The 25,283-nt window shown below is 39.2% G+C and overlaps 1 protein-coding gene across 1 annotated transcript in view; it reads right to left on the bottom strand.

Moving 5' to 3' along the window:
• Window positions 1-21,130, bottom strand: part of LOC133996321 (ras/Rap GTPase-activating protein SynGAP-like) — a 31,849-nt gene extending 10,719 nt beyond the window's left edge. The window contains exons 1-14 of the mRNA XM_062435869.1: window positions 21,028-21,130; window positions 13,509-13,597; window positions 13,110-13,231; window positions 8,960-9,113; window positions 8,397-8,495; window positions 7,976-8,236; window positions 7,450-7,785; window positions 7,148-7,292; window positions 5,690-5,834; window positions 5,109-5,345; window positions 3,671-3,872; window positions 2,811-3,001; window positions 1,387-1,591; window positions 80-658 (exon numbers count right to left, since the gene is read on the bottom strand). Coding sequence (XP_062291853.1) covers window positions 80-658; window positions 1,387-1,591; window positions 2,811-3,001; window positions 3,671-3,872; window positions 5,109-5,345; window positions 5,690-5,834; window positions 7,148-7,292; window positions 7,450-7,785; window positions 7,976-8,236; window positions 8,397-8,495; window positions 8,960-9,113; window positions 13,110-13,231; window positions 13,509-13,597; window positions 21,028-21,130 — 2,868 coding nt within the window. The remainder of the gene's footprint in view (window positions 1-79; window positions 659-1,386; window positions 1,592-2,810; window positions 3,002-3,670; window positions 3,873-5,108; window positions 5,346-5,689; window positions 5,835-7,147; window positions 7,293-7,449; window positions 7,786-7,975; window positions 8,237-8,396; window positions 8,496-8,959; window positions 9,114-13,109; window positions 13,232-13,508; window positions 13,598-21,027) is intronic.
• Between the last annotated feature and the right edge of the window lie 4,153 nt (window positions 21,131-25,283).

The raw sequence follows: 25,283 nt of genomic DNA, 5'->3' as shown, positions 1-25,283 counted from the left end.
AATCAAAAGAAAGTATTGTTGCATATCATTAAAACTGTCTATGATAATTGAAGTGTGAATATAAGTGAGAGATTCGTACCTGCACCTGCAGTGACAGCTGGTGCCAGGCGTAGTCATTGCTCTGATTCTGCCGGGTGAAATCATCACTGTAACTGTGTGAGTGGACAATGCTGGGCTGCACCAGACTGCTCTGTGACCGCAGGGCGGACAAGTCCTCGCTGCGGGAGAAAGCACTGTTGCCAAAGGCGGGTGCATAGTCATGGTGGCCATTCTCGGGCTCGGGGGCCAGGAGGAGAGGAGGGGGAGGAGGCTGGGCCTGAGCTGGGGAGTTCTGGGCAGCCATATGGAATAGCGGGTTCTGGAAAGACAGGGGGAAGTGCATGGCTGCTGCTGCCTGCTGCTGCTGTTGAGAGATGGATTCGGTGGGCCCTCCTATGTGGCCCATCTGGCTCAGCCTCAAACCGGAGCCCGATGAGCCTGTTGGCATATGCCCTCCCATGCGAAGAGGGCCGCCGAGGTTTCCGAAACTGTGGCCCAGGCCAGCGATGGAGGCTTGAGAGGAAGTGAGCATGTCTCCCACAGAGTTTAGATTGGAAATGCTGTTCATGCGGGAGTCCTGAAGGTCCATCATGGACACACTTTTATTCACACTGTGGACCTGAGAGACACAACATAAACAAAACATTCATCATATCATTATTATTATTAACTGCAACTGATGGACAACTATATATGAAAACATTCTTCACAACAAAAGGAAAATGGTGAATAAAAACACATACTTTGAGAAATCATTTATTTTCATATTTTAAATCCTGCTGGGTTTTTTTATTGCCTTGTGATTCTTTTTCATCTTATCCTAATGTCTTTTTATTACTTTGAATTGCATTGTTTTTGAAAGGTGCTTTACAAATAAACTTGCCTTGCCTAAATTTAAAATGTCTGTGTTGTCGAGGTTTCTAAGATCAGTACATGGAAAAAACAGGAGTGAGATGACACTGGAAAGTCAGGATCAGAAATAGATGCAAACCTTTTATTATGATGTGAAGTTTAATCATAATAATAATAAATAATAATAATCCATTCTCAAAGGAAATCTTCTTGTTATTGAACTGACAATCAATGCCTGAAATGTCCTCATCAATGATAAAATTAGTAACTCCAAGCAGTGCAGTCAAATTTAAGCATCCACCACAAGTCAACCACAGTCGCATGATTTCACCTCCCAGATTACGTAATTTTCTGATGTATGTGTTAGTACTTTACATTTATAATATGTCACATCATATATACTGACACCTGAGGTCTGAGCTACAGAATTAAGACATTAATCAGAAACACAGAACCAGTGAGAAAATGAACAGTTACCTTCGGACAGTTACATACCTTTGGATCAGGTTCGGTGATGTCAGAGCTGCTGGTGCAGTATGCGGGGCTGGATCGAGCCAGAGGCGGGCGGGTCACGTAGAAAACTTCCCGTGATGAGCGGAGGTCTCGTTCTGCGTGACGCCTCATGTTCAGGTTAGATGAGAGGGATTCGACGGCTGATACTCCAGTCGTAGGGGAAGGTAGGCGAGAGATGTCTATCGAACTACAGGTACGCAACAGAAAGAGACTTTACAATTTGCTCCTGAAATATCTTATTTATTTTATTTTCCCATTTAATTTGTCGTAACGTCGTACCTACTATTTATTTATTTTATCAACTGATCAATTATATGGTCAGTAAATGTAGTGTTTGAAGCTGTAGCAGGCAAGTTTTATGGATTCAATTCCAAATTATAAAAATAAATCGATTGGTTTGGTAGCCAATAATAAAGACAGAAGAAACCAGGAAATGTCACACACTGTTAATCTTATACTTTCTTTATTAACATTTTTAGTGAGTTCAAATGATTGATAGTGGCAGGATTGCTTGGTTCCAGTTTTTGATCCTATGTATTTCTCAGTAATGATGATTTTTTTGGTGTGCAAGAACCGCTCATGTTTCATTATATGAACTGTTTCATAATAAAACATGTGAAAACCCAGTGAGGAGAAGGCATAACGCCAGCCTGTCAGTCACTCGCAGCCCTGATACCTCTGAGGTTAGAGCTACGAGGAGTGGCAGGTGAGTCGCTCCTTGTGTCTGTTTGAATTCCCAAAACATTTGATCTCTGTCCTTTCATGCTTGCATGCAGCAGATTTAAATAATTCTCATTCAAGAACGTGTTTATGGCTACAGATTTTGATCCCAACAGACAAATGCATAGGTAGTGGGACGGACTTATAATGGCAAATACAAAATAACTGCTCTGATATTACCACTGGTATTTCTGTTACGTAAAGAGTTCTTATTTAAACAGTTAGTCTTTAATGAGAGCAACTGTCTCTTGATAATAGCAGAGTGATGAGATGAACTGAAACAGAGGAAAGAGGTCTGAGTGAAAGACTCTGGGAACAGATGGTGCTGGCAATTACTAATTGATAAAATACTTAAAAAGCCTTAAGAGGTGCATTAGCGTTAGCATTATGGGTTCTTAGAAATAGACCAGTGTTATGTTTTGAGCTACTGAATTCTCATTTATTGTGTATTCTGTGCTTTACTGTTAATTACATCCATGTGAAGCTGCGTTCTTTATGTGAAACAGATGCATATTTGCAATTATGCCCATTGACATTGTCTTGATAATGAACGCTGTGTTTAAGTGTAAAACCATTAACATTGCGGTGCACAGTCCATAATCTATCAAAGGACATACGAATCCAATTTCACGTGTAAAATTGACAACAAAAATATTTTAAAAGAAACAGAAACAATGACGAGATACCTGTTTAAGTCGCGCATCATAAGGCTTTGGAAGTCGGAGGACATGAGACGGTTGAAAGACGGTCGGGAGAAGAGTCTGTCCTTCGGTCGGTCTGGCTGGTGATTTGTAGGCATGTGGAGCTGCGGGTTCCTCAGGGCGACACTGATGTCATTCAGCAGCCGTGGTAGGGGTCCGAGTTTGAGAATAGCGTCCTACAGCATGGAACGGTTTTAAAAATCAAGGAATCCAAGCTTCTTATGTCGTATACCAGGAGTTCCCAAAATTATTTTGCACTGTAGATTGTTTTATTGAGCATTTTTATTCAACCATGATCTAAATAAAGGTCAAATTGAAGGTTCAAATGATTAAGGAGAGCTGCAGCACAGTCAGACTCCTCAGTTTAAGGTAATTACTTGTTATTGTTATTAATGTATTATTCAATTTTTCATTATTATTCTGTGTTTGATGAATCATATCTTTTCTTTGCAGCCAATTTCTGTGGCCAAGTGCTGGTCTGCGCACCAGGGATTGGGAACTTCTGTTATATCCTACTCATTTATTCATTCATAAAACTCAAATGTCACTTATGAAATACTGAATAAAGCAATAAAAAGCACATAAACCAGCATATAATCTCACATTAATCAACCTGTGAGACAATATTCAGAATGAGAGTAAAGTATTTATAACCTTCTTTATGGTACATCTACAGAATAATTTCACTGAATTAACAGAGCAAGCATTAGAGTTAAATATTTAAGAAGTTATTCCACATTTGTTAAGAGTTCAAACAATATTCATACCTTTAGTTTGGCAGAAACTGAAAACTTTTTTCCCAGCTCTAAGAGGAAGAGAGCTATTCATCATCGTGTTCCACCTACCTTGCTAAGCTGTCCCATAACTTCCCACAGTAAACTGTGAAGCATGGACAACTCTCTGCCGAGGTCGATGTAGCCCTCAAAGCCTCCAGCGTTTCCTCCAGTGTCCATGTTGGAAATCTCATAGAGGAACTGCTGCATGGAGCCCCACTCCATCTCCAAGAACTCGTTCATGAAATACATATATTCTTCCTTGGGTCCAAACCTGCCGAGTGTATAGATACATTATGACGTTAAGAGGAAAGGATGGCAACACACAGTACATTGTGTTAGTGGATGGACTGGATGTTGAAAGTTCACATATGGGAGATGAGTCAAATAAAATCTCGTGTTAAATGTCATAACGTTGAAGTGATTGTCATTTTTATTGTTCGGTTTACAATGTTCTGCACAAATTAACTGAGTATAAAACAATGTAACATCAGTGGGTATGTTTACATGCATAAATATTTCAGTTTCGATCATATTTGGGATGCAATGTTTACATGAAACAATGACAAACCTGGATATTCATATGCCTCTTTAAATTATGCTAACAGTAACCAGGTTTCTGATTGTCTGTGTCGGTGCAGATGTATCTCTGTTCCACATCCTCCAAATCTGTTGTTTCTGTTCTGACTGAGTTACCTCAAAGATTACCATCATTATTATTTTTGGCTGCCTGAACTGAAAACTGCTGCTTTTATTATCTAACTGCTGGATATAGCTTCTGCATTTAATCATTTGTAAAGGAAGATGAGAGCAACAATAAACATTCACTGTCAGACTTTAAATTTCATTCTAGCATTTAGACCATAATTACACTATTTATCTTCCTAACTACTATGCAACTTGTGTTGAGGATGCATCCAAATGTACGAACATGGCAGAGAATGATAAGAAACTTGGATAAGGTGTTTAAATGCCACAGTATACTGCTTTCTATCGAATACTCCAACTAGTGTATGCAGGTCGAAACCAGGGTAAGGGCTTGTCCTGCGTTCTGAAACTATGATGAATATGATGTTTCCATGCTGAAAAACATGGCCAGGATACTCCAAAAACCCAATTATAACTAGGATACCAGTGTGCATGTAAATGTACTCGCTCTAAACTATTACATGTGTGATCATTGGAGTGTTTTTTGTACTCACCACAAACCACTCACAGCTGTTGATGTCTTAATTATAGGTGCTTATTTAAGCCAGCAGAATTTTGTTAATATTTTTTTTTGAAGTAGGGAAAAAGTGCAAAGCGAAAGTCAGAGCAGCTAAAAGGCTTGCAGCTCACTGTGGGTGAGTAACAGTTTATACCCTCAGTGTCAAAACCGCAAGCCTCTATTTCTGTGATGTTACCCTGTGACATGCAACCCACCTAGCAGAAGCGCCACCGTCTGCAAATCTAAAAATGAACTGAATCAAATGAATGTTGTGTCAGAGGACAGGCGATGGCAGACACTCACTTGCTGAAACTGGCCAGGTTCTGCATCACCTTGGCGATGAGCGTGAGCGTGCGGGAAGTGCGTTCTGCGGGGTACTCCTGCATTAGGTTGAACAGGGAGGGGGACATGATGGCTGGGCACATGAAGCGAAGAAACAGGGAGGAGCTGATGAGGCTGTCAGCAAGATCTTCTCTTCCACGCTCAGCACATCTGGCTCTCCATGAGGCAAAAACTTCCTTCAGCTCCCGGGGAAATATGCTGAAACAAGAACTTGATTTTATTACCCACTGTCACAGAGAAGTGGAAGATAAAATGCAGCAGGAATTCGCCAAGGTCAGCGAAGTAAAACATATGGATAATTACTGGACCGTACTCTGCTATGGATGTTGAATGTGCTTATGCAACCTATTTCAAAAGCTCTAACTTCCTGTTTATGTTTCCACTGAGTTTAGCACTGGAAAATAACTCACTATTATCATGTTAGAATTTTGTAATTTCTGAGTTTGCAAAATTACTTTTCTGGAATCAGGTTACAAAACTAAATTCAATGTTCTATAACAGATATGCATTCATCTAAAAGGTACAAATGTGGAAAAACTGACCAGAGAGAGTTGATAATCTTGCAGAGTAACAGCTCGCAGCACATGCGAAGGTTGGCTTGATGGTCAGCGAGCACTGATGGTGGGACACGCATGGGGTCCACCTCACAGTTCTCCTCAGACTCATATAAGGCTCGAATGAAGTCACCTGTAAGTCAGACATCACATTCTCAATATGTTTCCCAACATGAATCATTATACAAAAAGTCCAGGTCTAAACAACTTTTACAGCTGTATAAAGAGATGAGAACAAAAGTAAAAATCAAATGTTCTTTTTTGTGAATATGATACTGTGTGATTATGATAATAAAATATTAGGATACACTAAAATGTGAATAAATGATTTGTAAAACAATGGCTGGTCCATCTAAAACATAATGTAAGACAAAGTCTATAGTCATGCTAGAAGCAGAGGCTACACTCAGGCACAGTATCTCTTTGAGCTAATGCAAGAAAGCTAATATACCTATGTTTAGCACATGTTTACCCTGTTCACCATCTTGGTTTAGCGCATGCTAAAATGTACTAACACAAAATACAGTACAGCTGATGGGGGTGTCACTAGTTTTGCAGATTTGGTCACAAACCAAAGTACTGGACTAAATAAAATTCTGATGATATGATGCCGCCAGACGAAAAGTCAGAGGATCATCAAAGTGATAATTCCGCCTTAATGGAACATTAATGTGTGTACAAAATTGCATGTCAATCTATCCAAGTAGTTGATGAGATTTTTCAGTCTGGACCAAAGTGGTGGGCGACTGACTGAGCAAGCGACAGACAGACAGAATGATAGATCCAACACTAGAGCCTCCGGCATGCCTTCAACGGTTATATTCATTTTTGATTAATTTGACAATTGTGTTCTTGCTCTTGTGTGATTGCTTGTTTTATGTGACTAACCATCCAAAACCATAAGATATTCAATTCACTGTCATGTATGATGAAGGAAAACAGCAAAAAGTGACATTTCAGAAGCTGGAACTTGGACATTGGACATATTTGCTTGATATGACTGAAACAATTAATTGATCAATCAAAATAGTTGCCAATTAATGATCTGCCGATCCACTTATAGATTAATGGTTGCAGCTCTAGCTTCTAGCATGCCTAAAAACTAATCTAAAATATACACAAATAATAAATATACAGGATTCGTGGTTACAGTACTAAAATATTAATAATGACTGATTTGTTGTTTTCTGCATCAAGTGTTTGATTGTGGATGTTGTGCATGAAAACTCTTAAACAAGTTAAACTTAGCCAACTTTAACTTTTGCGTGAGTAACAGATCTCTCATATGCTGCCATCCATTCATTTAAAAACTATTTGCTTTCATTGAACAAGAGAACAGAAGAAAAAAATTGCATTTAACCATTAATTTTTGCAACGGTTGACTTACTGCGAGTGTCAGATACTCCCTTCAGGAAATATCATTTGGTGTCAGCAACATAGCCTTACCTATAGCTTCCTTGAGGTATCTGTGACCTATCAATTTGAGGTACTCTTCCACAGCCTTTGTAGCAAGTGTGTTCTCTCGAAAAATCAAGTGCTCACGGTCCATAAATCGATCTACCTCACACATCGCCATGTCAGACAGGAACTCCTGAGAAGAGATTGCATTTTCAGTTCAGCAGAGAAAACATGACCCATACAATCCAGATCCAGAAGAAAGTCAAATCAAATACACAATTGAGTGACAGGAACAGAAATTACTTTGACAAAACAACATGCAATAAGTTACCGTCTGACACTTTTCTTACCTTGGTTTTCCCTGTGCTTTGAAGAATGTGCACCAGAGCAAACGCCACCTCCTCTTTGCTTTTCACACTTAACAGTGGCTCCAGAACTGCGCACAGTGTTCGGTAATTGTTGGTAGTGTACTCAGCAAATTCTTTGTACAGCTCCATCGGGAGGATGTTCATAGTCTGGTAGCGAGACTTTACACGAAGCGAGGCATTGATGACCTTTGTGCTTCCGACACCACCGCTTTTGGCCAAAACGCTGGACTGTATGACCGGGTACCACTGTTCAACAAACTGCCGGCCCGTGATGCTGGAAATGGGGATGCTGACAAGGCCAAGGTATGTGCTTTTTTCCTAGAGACGATCATAACAGCATGTGTTTAATTTTTGTACCACAATGCTTATAATGTATACTGTACAAGATTTAAACTTTAACTGTAACAAATCTGAATTGTATTTTGCACTTAATGTCACTGGAACTTGTATTTATAAATCAATAAAGACAGAATAAATATGAACGAATGAACTGAAATGCTTCATTTACCTTGCGTCTTTTTTTGTCTGTTTCCTTGTAGAGGTGTAAACGAAGGCTACGAATGGTAGGCAAATTGTTAAATTCAAAATGCTCGCCCCAGAATACGGTGTCAGTTCGGGGTTTGCTGGTGGTGCGGGCATACAGCATGTCGTCCAGACACAGCTCACAATAATAGCGCTTCTTAGCCGGGAGGTCTCGAGCTTCAATGATCCACAACTTGAGCACATTTTCCACCCGTCTGCTGTTATCCTGAGAGACGACCGAGGAGTTCTATTACTGGATTATAACAGTCCTTATTTACATCAGTTCTGACATTATAAGCCTTATAACTTTGGTTTGGATGGTCTGATAAAACGACAGTTCAGCAGCTTCAACAATATATTGTTTATCATTTTCAGGAATTTGAAAAAATAATCTATGTGGTGTCTACCTTGTTAGGTTTGACAGCGCGTTGCAGATTTTCAATCCATTTGTCCCTCTCTGATGCTGATCGGCAGGCAAAACATTTTGTCCCTGAATTAGTGGTCACCTGGAGACACAAATTGTACAGTTTTTAGTACATACATGATCCCTACACACAGAAAGTAAGAGAAATATTTCTCAACTATTATTTGCATTCATCAATTAATCTGTTTAATTGGTTCGGTTACAATGTTATAAGTAGTAAAAAATGACATGTTCAAATTCCATGTTTTGTCCATCCAACATTAAAAAATCCAAGATATTCAGTTTACAGCTATTAACAAGGTAAAAACTGCAAATCCTCACATTTTAGAGGCTGGAACCAGAGAACGTTTTGGCATCAACTTGAATAAATGACTAAAGGTTTCAAATTCCCTAAATGACTAGTTCACTTCATTTATCTTATAATAAATGGCTTAAAGGACCCCTGAAATCTCAACATGTTGGGAACATTTTATCAAACTAAAATGGATTTGTTGGTTATACAAAAGGAGGCAGGGACAATGAACAGGTTGTAAATACTGTAAACACCTCAAAGCAGTACTCTTGTCCTAAAATACTAGAATGGACAGGTTTGATTATGGCATCTTCATCCAAAACTAGGTCCAATGCCTCTGCAGCACTGCTGGGAGAAAGTAGGGATTCGTGGGAGTGGGATTCTTTGAAACTCTGCATCAAGCGTGTCCTGGTTGAGAGAAGAAGAAGAAGAAGAATAAGAGGAGATGTATTCACTTTTAAATCTCAGGCATAGTTATATATATATATATATATTGATCATAATTATCCATAACAATTTTTATATGACACAAAATGAGTCACTGCAGCTCAGAGATCCTTGTGTGTCACTCATGCAATCTCTACATGAATTTTAGAGATCTGATCGTCTTATAATGAGTTTCATGGAAAATTCAAGACTACCAGATTTCCAGTTCTAGTTCTAGTCTAGTCTGCTGTCCTCTGGGCTCATGTTACCCTCAGCTGCATGTGAGTCATTTGTTAGCTGCATGGAAATAACCCACAGTGTCTCAGTTTGTGTTGTTGTCTGGAAAGGCAGTTCTTATCATTTCCAATAGCTACGCAAGAATGTTAAAAAGTAAATGTGAGCTGAGCCCACTGTGAAAATGGGGTGAAAAAAGAAAGAGAAGCAGCCTGCAGGAATACTGTAGTTCAGTTCTAAAAACGAAAGGATTATTATGGCTGATCATAGGGGGACCTTTAGAGGAGGGCAGCTCTGTGAAGGAAAGAAGATGTGGTGGTGGAGCAAGGGCTCTATCAGGTGAAGCAAGGTCAGTAGAAAAGAAATGTAGCGAGGAAAACATTTTACTTCAGAGTTGTGGGAAAAGGAGGCAAACCAAATTAAACCTGCAGCTTCTCTGTGTGTTATCATCTCAAGTCAGGAGAGATGTCAATCTTCTCATCTAACCCTCAGCGAGAAAGGGAGTATATTCCCCCAAAAAATGTTGAACTCTTCTTTTCTAAACTGGGTTGTATAAACAGTGAACTGAAAATGTGGAGTTTTTGTGCAGTTAAAAGCTGGAGCTAGCATAATGTATTGTAAACACTGGCTTTGAACATAAGAGGTGGGGAAAAAGAGAAAAGAAGAGATTTGAAGCTTTACAGAAACACATAATAATTATGCAAGAAATGAGACGCACTCCATTAAGGCCGGTTTTTTTAATATCGGTCAGAGGTGCAGTGAATGGTTTACAGTGCCATTGCAGAACGCAGTACATGAAAACTGCTTTGGTAAACCAACTTGGCAGCAGAGTGTAGAGCAGCTGCGTTGGAAAGCTTGAGTGTGAAGTTGGATAGCCGAGGGTTTATAGCAAAGTCAACTTGAGTGAATTAAGCCTGTGTGGGCAGAACTTAAAGCCGGCTGTGAAAGCAGTGGGGAAATCACACTGACTGGGGCAGAAAGCTACTCTTACCCCCAACGCTATTAAGCTTCCCCCCCACCTCCTCCACAGTACCACTTAGGTTAGCATATGATTTGTTTTACCTGCACTGCATTACAGCAGAAAGGATTTTTTTAAAACACATTACTGCACATCGGACATCCACACCTGCCCTAAAAATGTATATTATGCATCTCCCATGGCTGGAGGAAAATGTACTGTCAGCATTACATATTTACTTTCTGCCTCTCCCTCTCTACATCTTCATACTTTTCCCACATGTGCTCTGTGACTGGAGTACTGCATACAATTTTGATCACAGTGCGAGACAGATTTCCTTTGGGATGTGACCTCATGTCAGAAAACAAAACAAGAAAAAGCAGTCGTGAGAGCCTCCAGTGTTGCAGGCTATTGCACCCTGACACGATTGAATTATAGAAATTACACTGACATGATAAATGTAGCAATTCTACTAGAACTTCCTACAGATATTTGAATGTACGTATAGATTTTTTAAATAACCTCCATAAGAATTTTCCTTTTGTGCATCAATGAAAAGAGTCCCACTTAAGGCTGATAAATCATTCCAAAACAATGAATGCTCAATCAAAAACACACTAGTCTCCAAGAGTTTGTACTTATTTAAACACATTTGTAGTTTGGAGTCAGTATGTAAGTAATGATTTTTTTAATAGACACCGTTTTCCAGCCTTGCACCTACATATGATGTGTGTATAATTATGCTCCTGTTATGCAGACATGAAATGAACTTGACTAACCAGCATTTATCTTTTTAATGTCATGACAGTAATGATGAGATAAATTGTTTTGTAATGTTACTATTAATATCACTGCAATGAATAACTTCAGTCGCTGCGTTAAAAGCTCTGGAGAAAGCACAAGCTCAAGCCATCTGTGACGGTATCACTGAAGGCAACGTGCCTCATTCAGCAGGGCTTTGCTTTGGTCAGAATGGTTGATAAGGAGCCACAGTTTGAGTGAAGAGGGTCGTTTCGGCTGCTCAGAGCACCGCTGGCAGTCTAAGATTGATCCATGTTGTGCTTCAGCCTCATAAAAACAGAGTTGGCACTTACAAGAGTGGTGTAGATTTGTTTCTTTGAGGAGGTCATTAAAAAGCATATTTCTTTAGGATAATACAAATTATAATGTTTAACATGCTATCTGAGCTATAATCTTCAAGTACAGCTGAATCTGATAGGAATTAATTGGTTTTGAGTGTTGAACAAGTGCAAAATCTGACCTGCTAATGCTCTCATCTCTGGACCATGAACATCTACCAAATTTATTGGCAAGCCAATAATTAAAGCCAGACATTGCAACTTTTGCTCAACACCCTGGTGTACTGTGGCACATTAGATTTGACTACATTTTACTACATTACTACATTACCTCATTTCCCAAGATCCTCTTTAGTCAGTTTCTTTATGTTGTTATTGAAAATGAGCAAGAGGTTGTTTTCATACTGAATTCAACTTTTTATTTTTAAGGGGAAGAATGTGATGTTTCTTCTTTGAAATGATCCATACTTGAAATATTTGTCACTATATTTCAGTATTAACCACAGTATGGGACTGACAGCTCAGCTAACTGAGACCGACTTCATTAGAGCTACATGTGAGGCGAAAAATACATGATATAAAAAAAGACAACTCTTACAATTAGAACATAAAAATTGTCAAAACCATTATCAGTTCATTCAATAGCAACGGCATCATTCTGCTTTAGTGCACCATAATTACACAAACTCCACTATACACTATAATTACAGCGTACAATCAGCTCGTCTTATTATAACGGGCAACCTTGAAGGAATTGGGGTTAGCGATGTTCTGGCTGCAGCTCGACAAGTAATGTAGCCTTCAGCAACAAGGGTGACCGGTTTCCATGCAGAAGCAATTCAGCATAAAGTAGTCACAGCTAACTCACTAAAATAACACTCAGCCCACAAAGCAGCACATCAGCCATCCAAGCAGGAACAGATATGACTCTTGATGGCTGAGTTTGTGCCGTGATCTCAAAGCTTTCCCCGATCTAGGCTTGTTTCAGTTACATGTACTGCATGTGTCTTCTATGTGATGGCTGTAGGGCAGAACTGTGGATTGTGGGGTGGCGTCCTGGTCGTTAAAATGCATACCATACAACCACAATTTCCCTGATTTGATTCCAGCTGGGAAGGTTTGCTGCAAATCATGCCGCCTTCTCTCTCTCTCTCTCTCCACATAACCTGCCAATCACTGTCAGCTATCAAATAAAAGCAAACATACCAACACCAAAAAAATCCTTTATATGCAAGGAGCATATTCTCCCTGAATTTGTGTTAGTTTCATCTGGATTCTTCCTCTCACAGTCCAAAAACATGATCCAAAGGAACACAAATCCATGGTTTAATCATTTAAATGCTTTGCCACGATCATATAATAATTGCATGATCTCGACACAACATAAACTTTAACAATATGGGTATTAAGATGACCTTATGACTCCTGATTATAGACAATTTTCATATCAGAAATTTTGAGCTCATGACATGACTTGATTTGACATGATTAATATTTTTTGTAATTGCAGATACTAAATCACTAGGAGGAAGGAATATATTTGTTACCCCTGTCATAAACTGGCAACCTGTGCTGGCTTTTGCCCAAAACATGCTGGGACAGACTCCAAACCCCCATGACACCGAATTTAGAAATAAATGCAACTACAGGCTGAATGGATGATATCACCTGCAATTATATGAATGCTTTATAAAAAAGGTTACTTACCTCTCTTGGTCAGCACTACGAAAACGGGGTAAAATCATCTGTCTGAAGCTGCTCGTCCGGTCCAGTTTGGGCTGACTTTTGGCCCTCTTGATGGAGCCCTTCAAACGCCGATTGAGGAAACTCTGAAGATTCAGGTAATTAGAGTAGAGTTAAAACAGTGCCAATATGGGAAGAATATACTGCATAATAATTATCATAATAACAGGTGTATGCAAATCGTATAGTCTAGAGTCTTGCTTTTAAGTGTAAACTGTCATTTAAGCATCACATTTGCATTGCTTCCCTAATTAGTGGCTTATTAGTGGAAGCCAAACTGTATGTGTTCGCTGTGTGAGCAAAAATGCTGCATATGACAAATGCTAGCATCAGGATGTGTGTATCAGGCTTTACTGAACTCACCGGCTGTCTGAAGGGCTGCGGGGTGGTATTCGGAGGAGTCTCCATGCTTGACTGTCTTGCAGAGGCAAAACTTGCCCTGCGAGATTGGTCTATGAGAAAGAAAAAAAGATTAGAGAAGAAAACACAAGAAAAAAAGGGTGATCAATAAAGATGAAACATGAAAACTATCATATAATACCGAGTTTAAAAATGCAGGTGTTCAATGTGAAAGCACAGTCTTCTTAATGTGTTATTCTAATGAATATAATATGGTGTTTAGTTTGAGTTTTATCTATATCAAAATACTGTAGATGATCGATCCTCTATCATAAATTATACCAAAATCCATTGAATTGAGTCGGACCAATGGCTGCTGATATCTGATAGCCATTAATCTTTTCTCATATTGCTGTAGGGCTGCCCAAAATTAAAATGCCATCATAACTTGTAATATTGCTTGTGTCATCTAAATTTGGCAGCAACAGAATAATGCATTATGTCACATAAGTCACAGCGACAAGAATGTGGCTGCCAATTATGGGGAAATACATGACATATTAAAAGCACACATTTTCAGATTTCAGGTCCAATTATTTCATGTGCCAAATGTGGTGTCAAAACAGATACAAATTTTAAGAGGAGAGCTAAAAAATTGGGAGGAAATGTTTCCAGGCATAAAATGTATAAACTGTGAGGTAAGGGTCACACAGGTGAGTAAGTCTAAATGACAATTAATAGTGTGTATTAGCTTTAAAAGTGCTCTAACACTCTAATGAGACCATGAACAGATTACAGAAAACCTTTGATTTTGTAAACAAAAATGATAAAAGAATGGATGATGAAATAATATTGCAAAAATAATCAATTTATCATTTAAAATAGGTTATAAATGGATTTAATCACATATTGCATTCAAACATTAAATCATAATTGAAAACATTTTATCTTGTACCCTTTATGAGGTCCTCAAATACTTTCAAATTATTTGTACATGTTAAAAACTTGTATAGCTGCAGTTATTACAAGTTATTACATCATCTTTCTCCTCTCTTGTGTCATTATCTCTTGCAGCTGCTTTGGTCACATACAGAAAGAAGAACATCATAAGTAATAAATCATGACAGAAGACACACTTAATCACAAGTAGGATACCAGTTTATCAACAATGCAAAATATTAGATGTCAGTCGAAGCTCAGCAACAAAGGACAGACAGCTACAGCCTCCAAAACACTACAAAGAGAAACATCGTGACAGTCTGATAGACACTTGTGTTTGTGTGCGAAAAAAGCTATTTATGGTCAGCTGCCGTAGGAAAACTTCTTGTATCCAAGGTCAAGAGGAAAGTGACGCAAAACTGGATGTGAGAGCTATATTGGAGCCCTATATAATAGATAGCAATAACATGCTGTAATGACTCATCTTTGTCTGACTTTGGGGTGTTGCAACCTTAGAAACATGGCAAGAGATCGATAAAAGTATGAGCAGCTGTCTTTTGGGAATCTGATGCTTCCACTATTTGACTTTGTGTTGACTAAAGAAAGATGAGGTCAATATACAGGTGCAGGAGAATCTTTGAGCGAATACTGTTTCCACATTACTGCAAAATCACAATCTAACCAAGTCACTACAAAAGTACAGGAATATAAGAGAGATTTAATAGACAGCAGAACGAAGCAAGACTTTAAAGCAAGAGTTGCACATTTTGGGAAATTCATTTCTTGTTAGATGAGAAAACTGAAACCATTTTCATGCCTGTACAGTAAATATAAAGCTACTGCCAGAAGCTGGTTAGCTTAGCTTAGCACAAAGAGTGCTAGCCTGGCTGTGTTTAACAGTACAGTATATAGGAATAGAGATAGTTTGGCATAATCCCTCCCCTAAAGCCACAAATAGATGTTATTACAATCTGATTTTATTTACAGATTAAATGTTCAAGAATCAAGATGTCACGTGTTAATTAGTGAGCATTATCGGTGCAGGTAGATGGATTTTGTTTCTTTTGGGCAAGGCCAGGATAGATTTTTTCAGTCTCTGTGCTAAACTAAACTAACCAGCTGCTGGCTGTAGCTTCATACTTGACAGATGCAAGAACAGCATCTATCTTCTCCTCTAATCTCTGACTCTCAGCTAGAAAGCAAATAAACATATTTCCCAAAATGATGAACTATTCCTATAAGATCCTTGTATTTTCAAGGGAAATTCTGGCACACATCATGGATCTCTTCCCTCTACATAATCCTAAAAATTGAGATTTTCCTCTTGACAGAGATGTCTACATCCAGTTACACACAGTTCAGGGTTTGTGATGACAGCAATACAAGGAAGAATTAAGCATGTCTAAAGGTTAAAAAAAAGGGGGAGAGAGGATTTTTCAGCCCAGGTTGTACAGTGGACCCGTATAGTGTTGGGTTTTCTGCATCTTTAATCTATCAATCCATAGGTTGTTCTCTTAAAGCAGAAAACATAATCAGTTTCATGTTTTACTCTTCTCTTCTATTTTTTGCTTAGATTGATCTGTTGGAGTTTTTTTTTAGAAATTACCCATTACCCAAAGGAACTGCGTTTTTTTCCCTTTTGTAACAGAGAATCAAGACACTCTGTCATCCTATGATTTCCTCGCTCCCAAAGCCTGTAAATAGGCTACTCTCCAGGTTCTATTCTGAATCCTGGCTAATTGTTTGGTATCCATGGAAACAACTCCAAGGGCTCCTACTTGAACTGTTGAAGATATTGGCACACAACTGCACAATAAAGATGATGAAAAACACCAAGCAGCATGCTGTACAACGCCCCTGTTTGTGGTGTCACGAATGCCAGTGAACTGATCAGACCTTTTTTTTTTTTTGGGGGGGGGGGGGCTGTTCCTGAGATGATGGAAATATTTTGGTTTCTTTTGTGTCTCATGTGGGGCTGAATCTCAACACACTTCTCAGAGAGGCCGAGCTCACAGAGAATAGACTGATGACCCTGCGGAGGAATATTTAGCATATTATCGATCTGATCATTTTCTGCCACTAAAAAACAGTCACTTGCAACATGTGGCGTTCTAAGTAAACGTGACATATTATAACACATGGATATGTTCACATGGGCTATTCTGAATGTAAATTGCTGTCAGGACGGAGTGTGTGGGCGGCAACAGCCTCTAGCAAACTGTGATACAGAGGGAGAGAAAGACAGAAAGAGGAAGACTGTGAGTGGGTGTTAGAGAAACATACTCAACCTTTAGCATATATCTCTCTATTTATATACATTTGGAAACTTTGTTGTTTTTAATATAAAACCATAACCCTTTTATTTCACCAGACTTAGTCACAAAATAGATGCAGTATAAAGAGATCACAATATACACAGCCCTAACGAAATATAAACTACAACTTAAATTCTCCTTTCAGCACCAGATAAAACAGTCACCATTAAAACTACAATTAGTGATAAGTCAATCTGATTCACTGGCACCGATATTGATCTGATGAAGCAGATTGGATTTCATTAGATATATATTTTCTTTATCATTACAATTAATGAAATTGAGTATTTCTGGTATGTTCTACGGCAATGTTCACCTGTTGTGTATAGGTAACACTTTACTTAAGCTCTCCCTATTTAGCTTTTATAAGCAGTATATTAACATCTAATCAGTGTTTATAACAAACTATAATGTAGTTGTGAGCATATATAAGGACATTTTAATTGTTTATTAATGTACAGTATTGTCAACAACTATAACTTCTCCTATGAGGACAGATTTTATATTATTACAACTGTAAGCCTCCACTTCTGGGTGTCCAAAGGAGGAGTTTATTACACCTTAATAAACACAAATCTGCTTATAATTCAATTGTAGTGTGCCATAAACCATCTATTAACTGTTTATACACTGCATATACATGCTAAATAGGGGGACTTAAAGTAAAGTGTTACCTATGTATCACCATTTTTTTTTTAAAATCTGTGTATATATATATATAAATACTTTTTTCTCGCCATTATCAGTTACATTACATTCAGTCACAGTTGGTCACCACCTCAGTTTTTAGTACCCCAGCAATCCCTGACCTCATAAGTACCAAACTGTGAGATACACTATGTACTTGGATGACACAGTATGGATGAAATAACCCTGAAATGAAGCATAGGAATTCATTTCAGGAGAGAAAAGTTGGTTGGTGCATCCCTAACTAAACTAAAGTCCTGAGTTGTGCCTGTTTGTTGGCAAATGCACTTTATCAAAAAAGCTCAAAATTAAAAGTGAACATGTTTTCACACATATAACTTAACATTTAACAACCCCGCACAGTTGCACTAAGACGGAAAGTTATTTTTAAGTTTGACTGTGTCATTTGGAGGACAAAACTATGACTAGGAAAAAAATAGCTTGGCACATATTCCCATGGGAGGATACTGCTGGGACAAATATGCTGCAGGTGTCAAGGTGGCACAGAACTTTAAGTCAAGAAACTGCAGCTTAATACAAATATGACACAGGAAATCTATTGTGCTTGTTTTGCTCAAATAGCATTCAAACAGCTTCAATCAAGCCACTATAAATGTATACAGAATATTATAGTCACTAACTCAGAATCTGAGCCTTCTGAGATAAACTGAGTGAGCTCGATGATTAGTGCGTCCACAATGGTGATAGTGCAGTCCAGTTTATCTTGGAGTGACATGTTGCACTCCAAATTGCATACTTCTATTTTTTACTTTTAGTACGTACTGCAGCTGCCCTTAAAAAGTACATACTGTATCATGTAGTATGCATACAATTGGGACATACTACTTAATTTTCCATTACAGAACAAGCCAGTAAAGCATGCTAGCTTGCATCCTGCAAAATGCTACCCAATGTAGAAGGACATCCTGGTACTTTTGGCATGCTGCATTTGACTTATTATGTATTGGGACATACTTCATCTTTTTCTGGCATACTAATCAGTATGAGAGTATTGGTATCGGAACGCACCCACAGTGTTTCCAGTACCAGATACATACATACAAGATCTCGTTATGTCTCGTCTGGAGCATCTGACAACACGAAGCCTCTGGTGACTCACAGGCAGGCTTGCTAGGGCAGATGTCTCATTCATGTCATATGGACGTCTCCATAATTGCTGTATAGTAAATATTATTCACGTCAACAATCGACTCGAATGGTAATTAGGACTGGGAATTTGCAGTCCACATTTTGTAAATTCTATGTACAGTAAAAATTTGAGAAAAATCTGTGACTTAACATTTTCTTGAACTTTACACCCACAAAGTACACACACATGCTCCTTCTGGGCACTGGACAAATGATATGAAAACATTGTTTTGAATATGATAAAGCGGGTGTTTCAGGCTAAAACAGGGTGTTAAAGTTGCTCTTCACATCATCCCAAGATGATATTTGAAAATTGAACAGCACTGTGTGCACTGTGAACTGTTTCCATGGGGATTTTTAAATGGGTAGGAAGTAGCTCCAGTAATATCTAGGATGGCAGCAGATGTTTCAGAGGAAGACGTCACAAAACAATCTGAACATAAAATTGAAACTTCTACAGTTTGAGTGACCTGGCTGTTAAAGCCAACATTAACCTATAGAAAAGCTTGGGTCAGGTGTTAGAAATTAAGTGTTTATGTGCTGTCATGGCTTCAACCTGCTTCACAGCTGCTGACACAGACAGCGTAAATGTGTGTGGAGGGTCGAGGCTATTCATTAAGAGCAAGCTGCCCAAACAATCAGCCTGCATGACTGACAGGAGCAAAACCTCTGCACATCAACGGCGTGGCTCTTTGACAAGCTGGAAGCATCGCCCCAGGAGGTTTGACACAGTTTAGGTTTGAGGAGTGATTTAAAAAACGCAGAATGACATTGGAGATGCACTCGGAGCAATACACTGCTGGCATGTAGAGAATCTTCTTCTTCATGGAATAATCTCTTGTCTTGCTATGCCTGGTGCTTTCAAATCTAATGTGAATACATTTAAGGGCTAATTTTTGATGCAATTAAACCTTCACTTGACTGAAGAAGCAAACCTGGAGGGGTGACATATTCAAAATAGCTTCATTGTGAGCCTTACATATACACTCATAAAATAACTGACTCAAAAGTTAATGGTGCATTAATGACAAGATATTAAAATAAGAAAACTTAATCAGCGGGGTTTCTGCTGAGAAAAGTGGGCAAGCAAGTGACACTTCTGACAGTGTTCAGAGCCACTGGTGCCATTTTTAGAAACCACACTGCAATCAAGTAAATGTAAAACGCACAGAAGAGGAAGAGCTGCAGGATTTGAAAGCACAGGTGAGTGGAGGGGTTGAGGAAGCAGGGGCACTGTGGGCGTGAGGGAGCCACTGGAAAGAACTTGTGATTGGCTTGAAAACTTGCAGATATTTTTGGAGAAAAAGGAGGCGAAACACGGAAGGAAAGTGACTTCCAACATCCTGCAATGTAACCACTGTTCTGCGAAAACAAGAGACCTGTTTGAAAAAGTAAAATGCCCTCTGAGCGGAGAAAAGGGTGTACGAACAGAAACCTAAATAAACAATCCAAAGCTGGTCTCTATTACATGTGTTTTCCAGCATTCTCGACTCTCTCCTGCTTGTCCCTCCGCCTGTGTGAGCTAGCCAACGGGAGTGTGGCCTAGTTACCATAGGAACATGGTCCGCAGCTTGTGTACTCCTCTCCATCAAACCACCTTCATTTTTACTAATGCTTTTAGAGGCATTATTGCCGTGCTTGTAAATGATGAGACCCAAATTAAACTGCTGAAAATTCTCAAAATGAAACTCTAGAGCTCAAGCAGCAGTTTGACGCTCGTTACACTGACTGTGCCGAGATTCTGTGTTATCTCACCACATCCCAGCTCAGAATAACATGATTTTCAACTAAGAATTGCCCTAAAGTATGAGCTTCCTCTTGTTTGTTTCTCCCTAACAGTTCAAAACATGACTGTGTCAGTGTAAATGTTTGAATTGAAACAACAGCTTTACACACTGCGCTTACTAACAGAAAATAATTTCTCTTCCTTTCCCTGGAGGGAGCAGAAATGGCTGCTTTCATCTGGGGAAGTAAAGACAGCATAGCATAGAGAGGGGGGAGACTTGGAGTGTATCAAAGCCAAGTAAAAGGCAAATGGCGCTATCAAACATGGAGGATATCAAAATACAACTCTGGGAGTGTGACAAAGCAGGGCTCAGAGGGTGAGTGATGCTCCGGTGGAGGATTGAGTGCTAGGAATCCTCAATATATTGAGGCCCTTTTTTGTAAAGCTTCATAGTACTGAAAAGGACTAGAAAACCATGGCAGAGAAAAAAGAGCAGAACGGCTGTCTGAGGTTGGAGGGCATGTTAAACCTTTCATTAACCATTGGCTATAGTTGTGTCGGGCGGATTTCAGAGAAAAGAGAGGACTGAAGGAGAACATATAAAAACATATATAACAGAGAAAAATCTTATTGGACCACGACAGACTGCAGAGGAGGCTGTGAAATCACAGTAGGCACAGTTGACAGCGGTTGAAAAGTAGACCAGTATGGGACTAAACTGACTCACTTGGGGTTAAAACTCCAGTCCCGCCGCCACAGCAAACCTCCGCTTGACCAACCAACCCAAACTGACCCTGATGCGGCAGCCACGTCTTTGAGGATGTGTCCATGCAGCTATACAGCACAGACACAAGTAAAGTTTTGGTTTTTGAGGTTAATGAAACAAACGTACAACTCCACAGTCAATCATAGGATTCATTGGTGCAGCACAAGAAACATTAACCACGTTATTGCTTTCATCTACATAAAATATATAGGAATCTAATAGTCTTTGTCATAAAATGTATGTGGCTAAATGTTGATTCACATTGTACAAATCAGGCAAGGAGAATACAATTGGGGAATAGAGTCACAACTTGGTAAACAGGTTTCTAAAAAAAAATATTATTACTTTTTTTAATCCAAATGTTTAGTGTGTCTAATGAACCTTCAAGTGTTGCTGAATAAGCTTTGTGACTCAAATGCAATGATAATACATTTAAGGCACAAACTGCTGGCTACTACACACTCTGACAACCACACACATACTTTCGCACACTATAGCAAAAAACAACACAAACAAAAACAAACTGCATGCCACAGTAAAGTATATTACAAGCAACATTGAGCTTATCCTAGCTGCCCTTTAGAGGCTCATAGGGTAAATGTCACGAAGCTGCTCAGCCACAAGCTGTTACTATGATTAATTGATAAGCATTCCTACAGATAAATCAGATTTTCAATCCCCACATCTTTCCTGATTGGAATTTAGGTTTATACAAACAGGAAATGAGGTGGGGAAAAACAATCATAACAGCTCATATTGTAGATATTTCAGTGCCGTCCAAACTAGGACATTTGGAGAGCGTGAGCATTTGAGAAATTCAATTATTTTCTCATGACAGAGGACAAGCCATTCTCAACCTGAATAGCTGCTGGTCACAGCTGTATGGCATGTTGAGTAGTTGGGCTGCCATATAGGATGAGCAATCTGAGCTGGATAACATGGTAGAAACAGACTGAGAGGAGGATTACTGTATGAGGAAAGGATTTTTGCACATTTCTGCAAGATAATGCAGATGAGTATTACGAGGCATTGCAATGTTAAACTCTCAAGATGGAGAATAATTACCAGGAAGGTAAAAATATCTCATGTTTTTGTCAGAATGAGGTAGAAATTCACATTTTCAGACAAAGGAAAACAATCTGAAAAGATAGTAGGACAGAAACTCGCTGACAAGAGTTCCTATGTTGTTGTTTTTTGAGAACATTCAAACAGACTGACAAAGCCTTTCTGTCCTTGGCAGAAAGAGAAAGCACCCTCCATGCGTTGCACTGAAGATGGCTGAAGAGCAGAAGCACAATTATGACAGAAACTTGCTGTTGGAGTAAAATCAGCTCTTTGCCGGCTGTCAGGCTCCCTGGCTTGACAACCATGTTTGAGTAGTGAGGAGTCCAAATTCTCAACAGTTCATGAGGAATCAGAAAAAATATTAATGCATATTTATGACTCACGTTCTGTCTATTTTAGCAGAAGCAACAAAATAATTCCAAGGAGAGATGTTTGAGATAGGTCATATCTTAGAGGCATTTCATATGGAGGAGGAAGAGAAAATCCTTCGAGGGGCACTGAGTCAGAGTGAGCTGGACTTATCTTGTTCTATCAAGTGTGCAGCCTCAGACATTTCATTATCTCACGCTCTTCTCTCTCCACTGCACTGTGGTGAGGGTTTTTTTTTTTCTTTTTTGAGAAGGGAAACTGTATGCATGAGCCCACACTGCTTTAACTGTGTGATATCATGGACCATGAAGATGGTGGCATCCAATCATATCTGTGCTACATTACAAACTCAAACATCAGCAGTTATCGGCTGAGATGAAAGAAGAAGAAAAACCTATCACAAAAATAAAGTTCATCTATTCCTTCAAAATACACAGAGACACCAGTGAAAAGTCCAGTTAAAGTAGGACACGTTGTTAGCAAATGTTATTTAAGCTACTGTTGTATTGAGCAACACCATCATGGTAAACTGAGCCTACAGTTAGACTGACTTATGTGAAATTAAAGAACCAGCTCTTAATGTCTCATTTGCATATCTCTACACCCAGAAACCCCCTCCTACTGTCTGTGCAGGTGTTCAGTGTTAGGCATCCAGAGATTACTAATTGGCAAACTACAGGTATCAGTGAAATCAGTGGAAAAGAGCAAGAAAGTCTGGCTGACTCTAAAGAGGCTGACTGCCAATCACCTGAAGGGAGCAGCAGGTTTGTGCTGATTTAAAATTCTCTTGCAAAAAACATATATGAATAAATGATAATCTGCTCAGTGAGGGGCAACAAGTGTCACATGCTGGGATTTGTGCCATGAACATTATTATGTGAACAAAATGCACCGTGGGGGCATCTAACCTGCAAGACTAAATTACCAATAAGTATTGTAACACCTGGCTGGCATTTTTACACCACTGATTGAAACTCAGTGTTGTGAATATAAATATTATATGCAGAAATTTCAGTTACAAATGCAGCTTCATGATACTAGTGTGACATTATATTAGAGCTGAAATTCGTTTCCAATTAGTCAATAAGACCAGTTTGTCATCTATTGAGCAAAAAGTGCCAAATATTCTGTGATTCCAGATCTTCAAATGTGAGAATTTGCTATTTTTTCAGTTTTTTTATCTTTGGATTTTGAAAAACTGTGAGGATTTTTTCACAATTTTAAGGCATTTTATGAACTACTAAACTAGCACTAAAAAACAATGGATACTTTAAAAGATGATTAAAATAATATCTTATAAGCCACAATGCTTTTGAATTCATACAAACTGACAATCATTCACATTCATTATTTGTGGCACAAAATGCATTTAATGTGATGCAAATTCAGCATGTGCCAATTCAAACAGTGTGCCATTTTGCTTTTGTGCCAACCACTTTAACAGCCTACACATTTCTGAGAGGAGGAAGTCTCAACAATAAATGTGTAAAAAAAAAATTACAAAAAAACCCCATCCATTTAAAAATATCTTAGTGCAAACTTGTCCCACTAATATCCCACTTTAACTGAACCTCTCATTGTGTCATCATGCAGAGTTTACATGCAGTCTGTAATGCACCCCCTTTAAAAAAAAAAATAGATAGGCTCAGGTTCAGCAAAGCACTAAACCAGCAACTGTCCTCAGTGTCCATAGCTGCAAGGACACAGAGCAGCGTTGGTGAGTTTCACAGCTGTATCAACATCTGGAATCTACCTGCCCGTCTGTGCTGCAGGCAAATATCCAGGCTGTGAAAAGCAGCTCTAACACCTCCATCAGTGAGCCTCTCTAGGCCAGCTGCTACTAACACTGGTGAACACTTGACTGTGAGATGTGATAGGAAGTTTTGCATTAGATGCCCATCAGATAATGATTGTAAATGTGTGTATACCTTTCACTGGATAGATGCAATTCACTTCTAATCTGCATGCTTTGTCAGTAATTGAAACATGATGAATGTCATCAGATGCGATAGATATTTTAAAACAATGCACGTTTTTTTGGTTACCTTTCCCTGCTGCCCACACTTGTATACAACACTTACCCAAAATCACAGGGCTTCCTGGTGATGAAATCTTGAGAGCTTAGTCACATCTGTGGTTGCAGACTGGATCCGGTGGGTGTCCAGGGCACTTGGGAAGGAGCTGAGGTTCCAGGTTTACTAGCTTTTCGGGACCAAGGCAGAATCAGTTTGTGCAGACCTGAGAGTCGGGTTCCAAATAAATGGCCAGTTTTGTCCCCTGTGAGAGACCGTTTTAACCTATTCATTAGGCCAATTTGTTGTGTTCACGTTATCAAGCTCCTTTTGTTTCTCACCTAAGCTGCAATGTGTCCATACATGCCTTTTGTCAGGTGTGGAGGCTCTAGAAGAAGAAAAAAACGTGTAGCTGACTCTCACCTTCAGCTCAGTCCATTACTGAAACCAAAGCTTGCCTATCAGCAGCAGCTCTGTTGTGCAGCTCAGCAGCTCTCCTCTGCTTCTCCTCTCTCTCTTCTTCCCCTGCTCCCTGTCCTCCAACTCTATTGCAATCCAGGAACTGAGATGTGATCCCAATGCGGCTTCCTCGGTAATAAAGACAATCTCTTCTGAGGACGGGTTTTGTCATCTTAATTGTTTGTTCTGGGCACATGTGACTTCAAACAGCCCCTGCGTCGCTTTATTATCTTGGAGCAATATGAACTCCTGCTGGCGCGTTTGGTCTAACGATCCACTGAGCCCCTCAGTTCATCATTTGTCACTTATATG

Source organism: Scomber scombrus, chromosome 16, assembly GCF_963691925.1.
Source record: "Scomber scombrus chromosome 16, fScoSco1.1, whole genome shotgun sequence".
NCBI classification, from domain to species: domain Eukaryota; kingdom Metazoa; phylum Chordata; class Actinopteri; order Scombriformes; family Scombridae; genus Scomber; species Scomber scombrus.
This window is presented reverse-complemented; position numbering and strand designations above follow the sequence as displayed.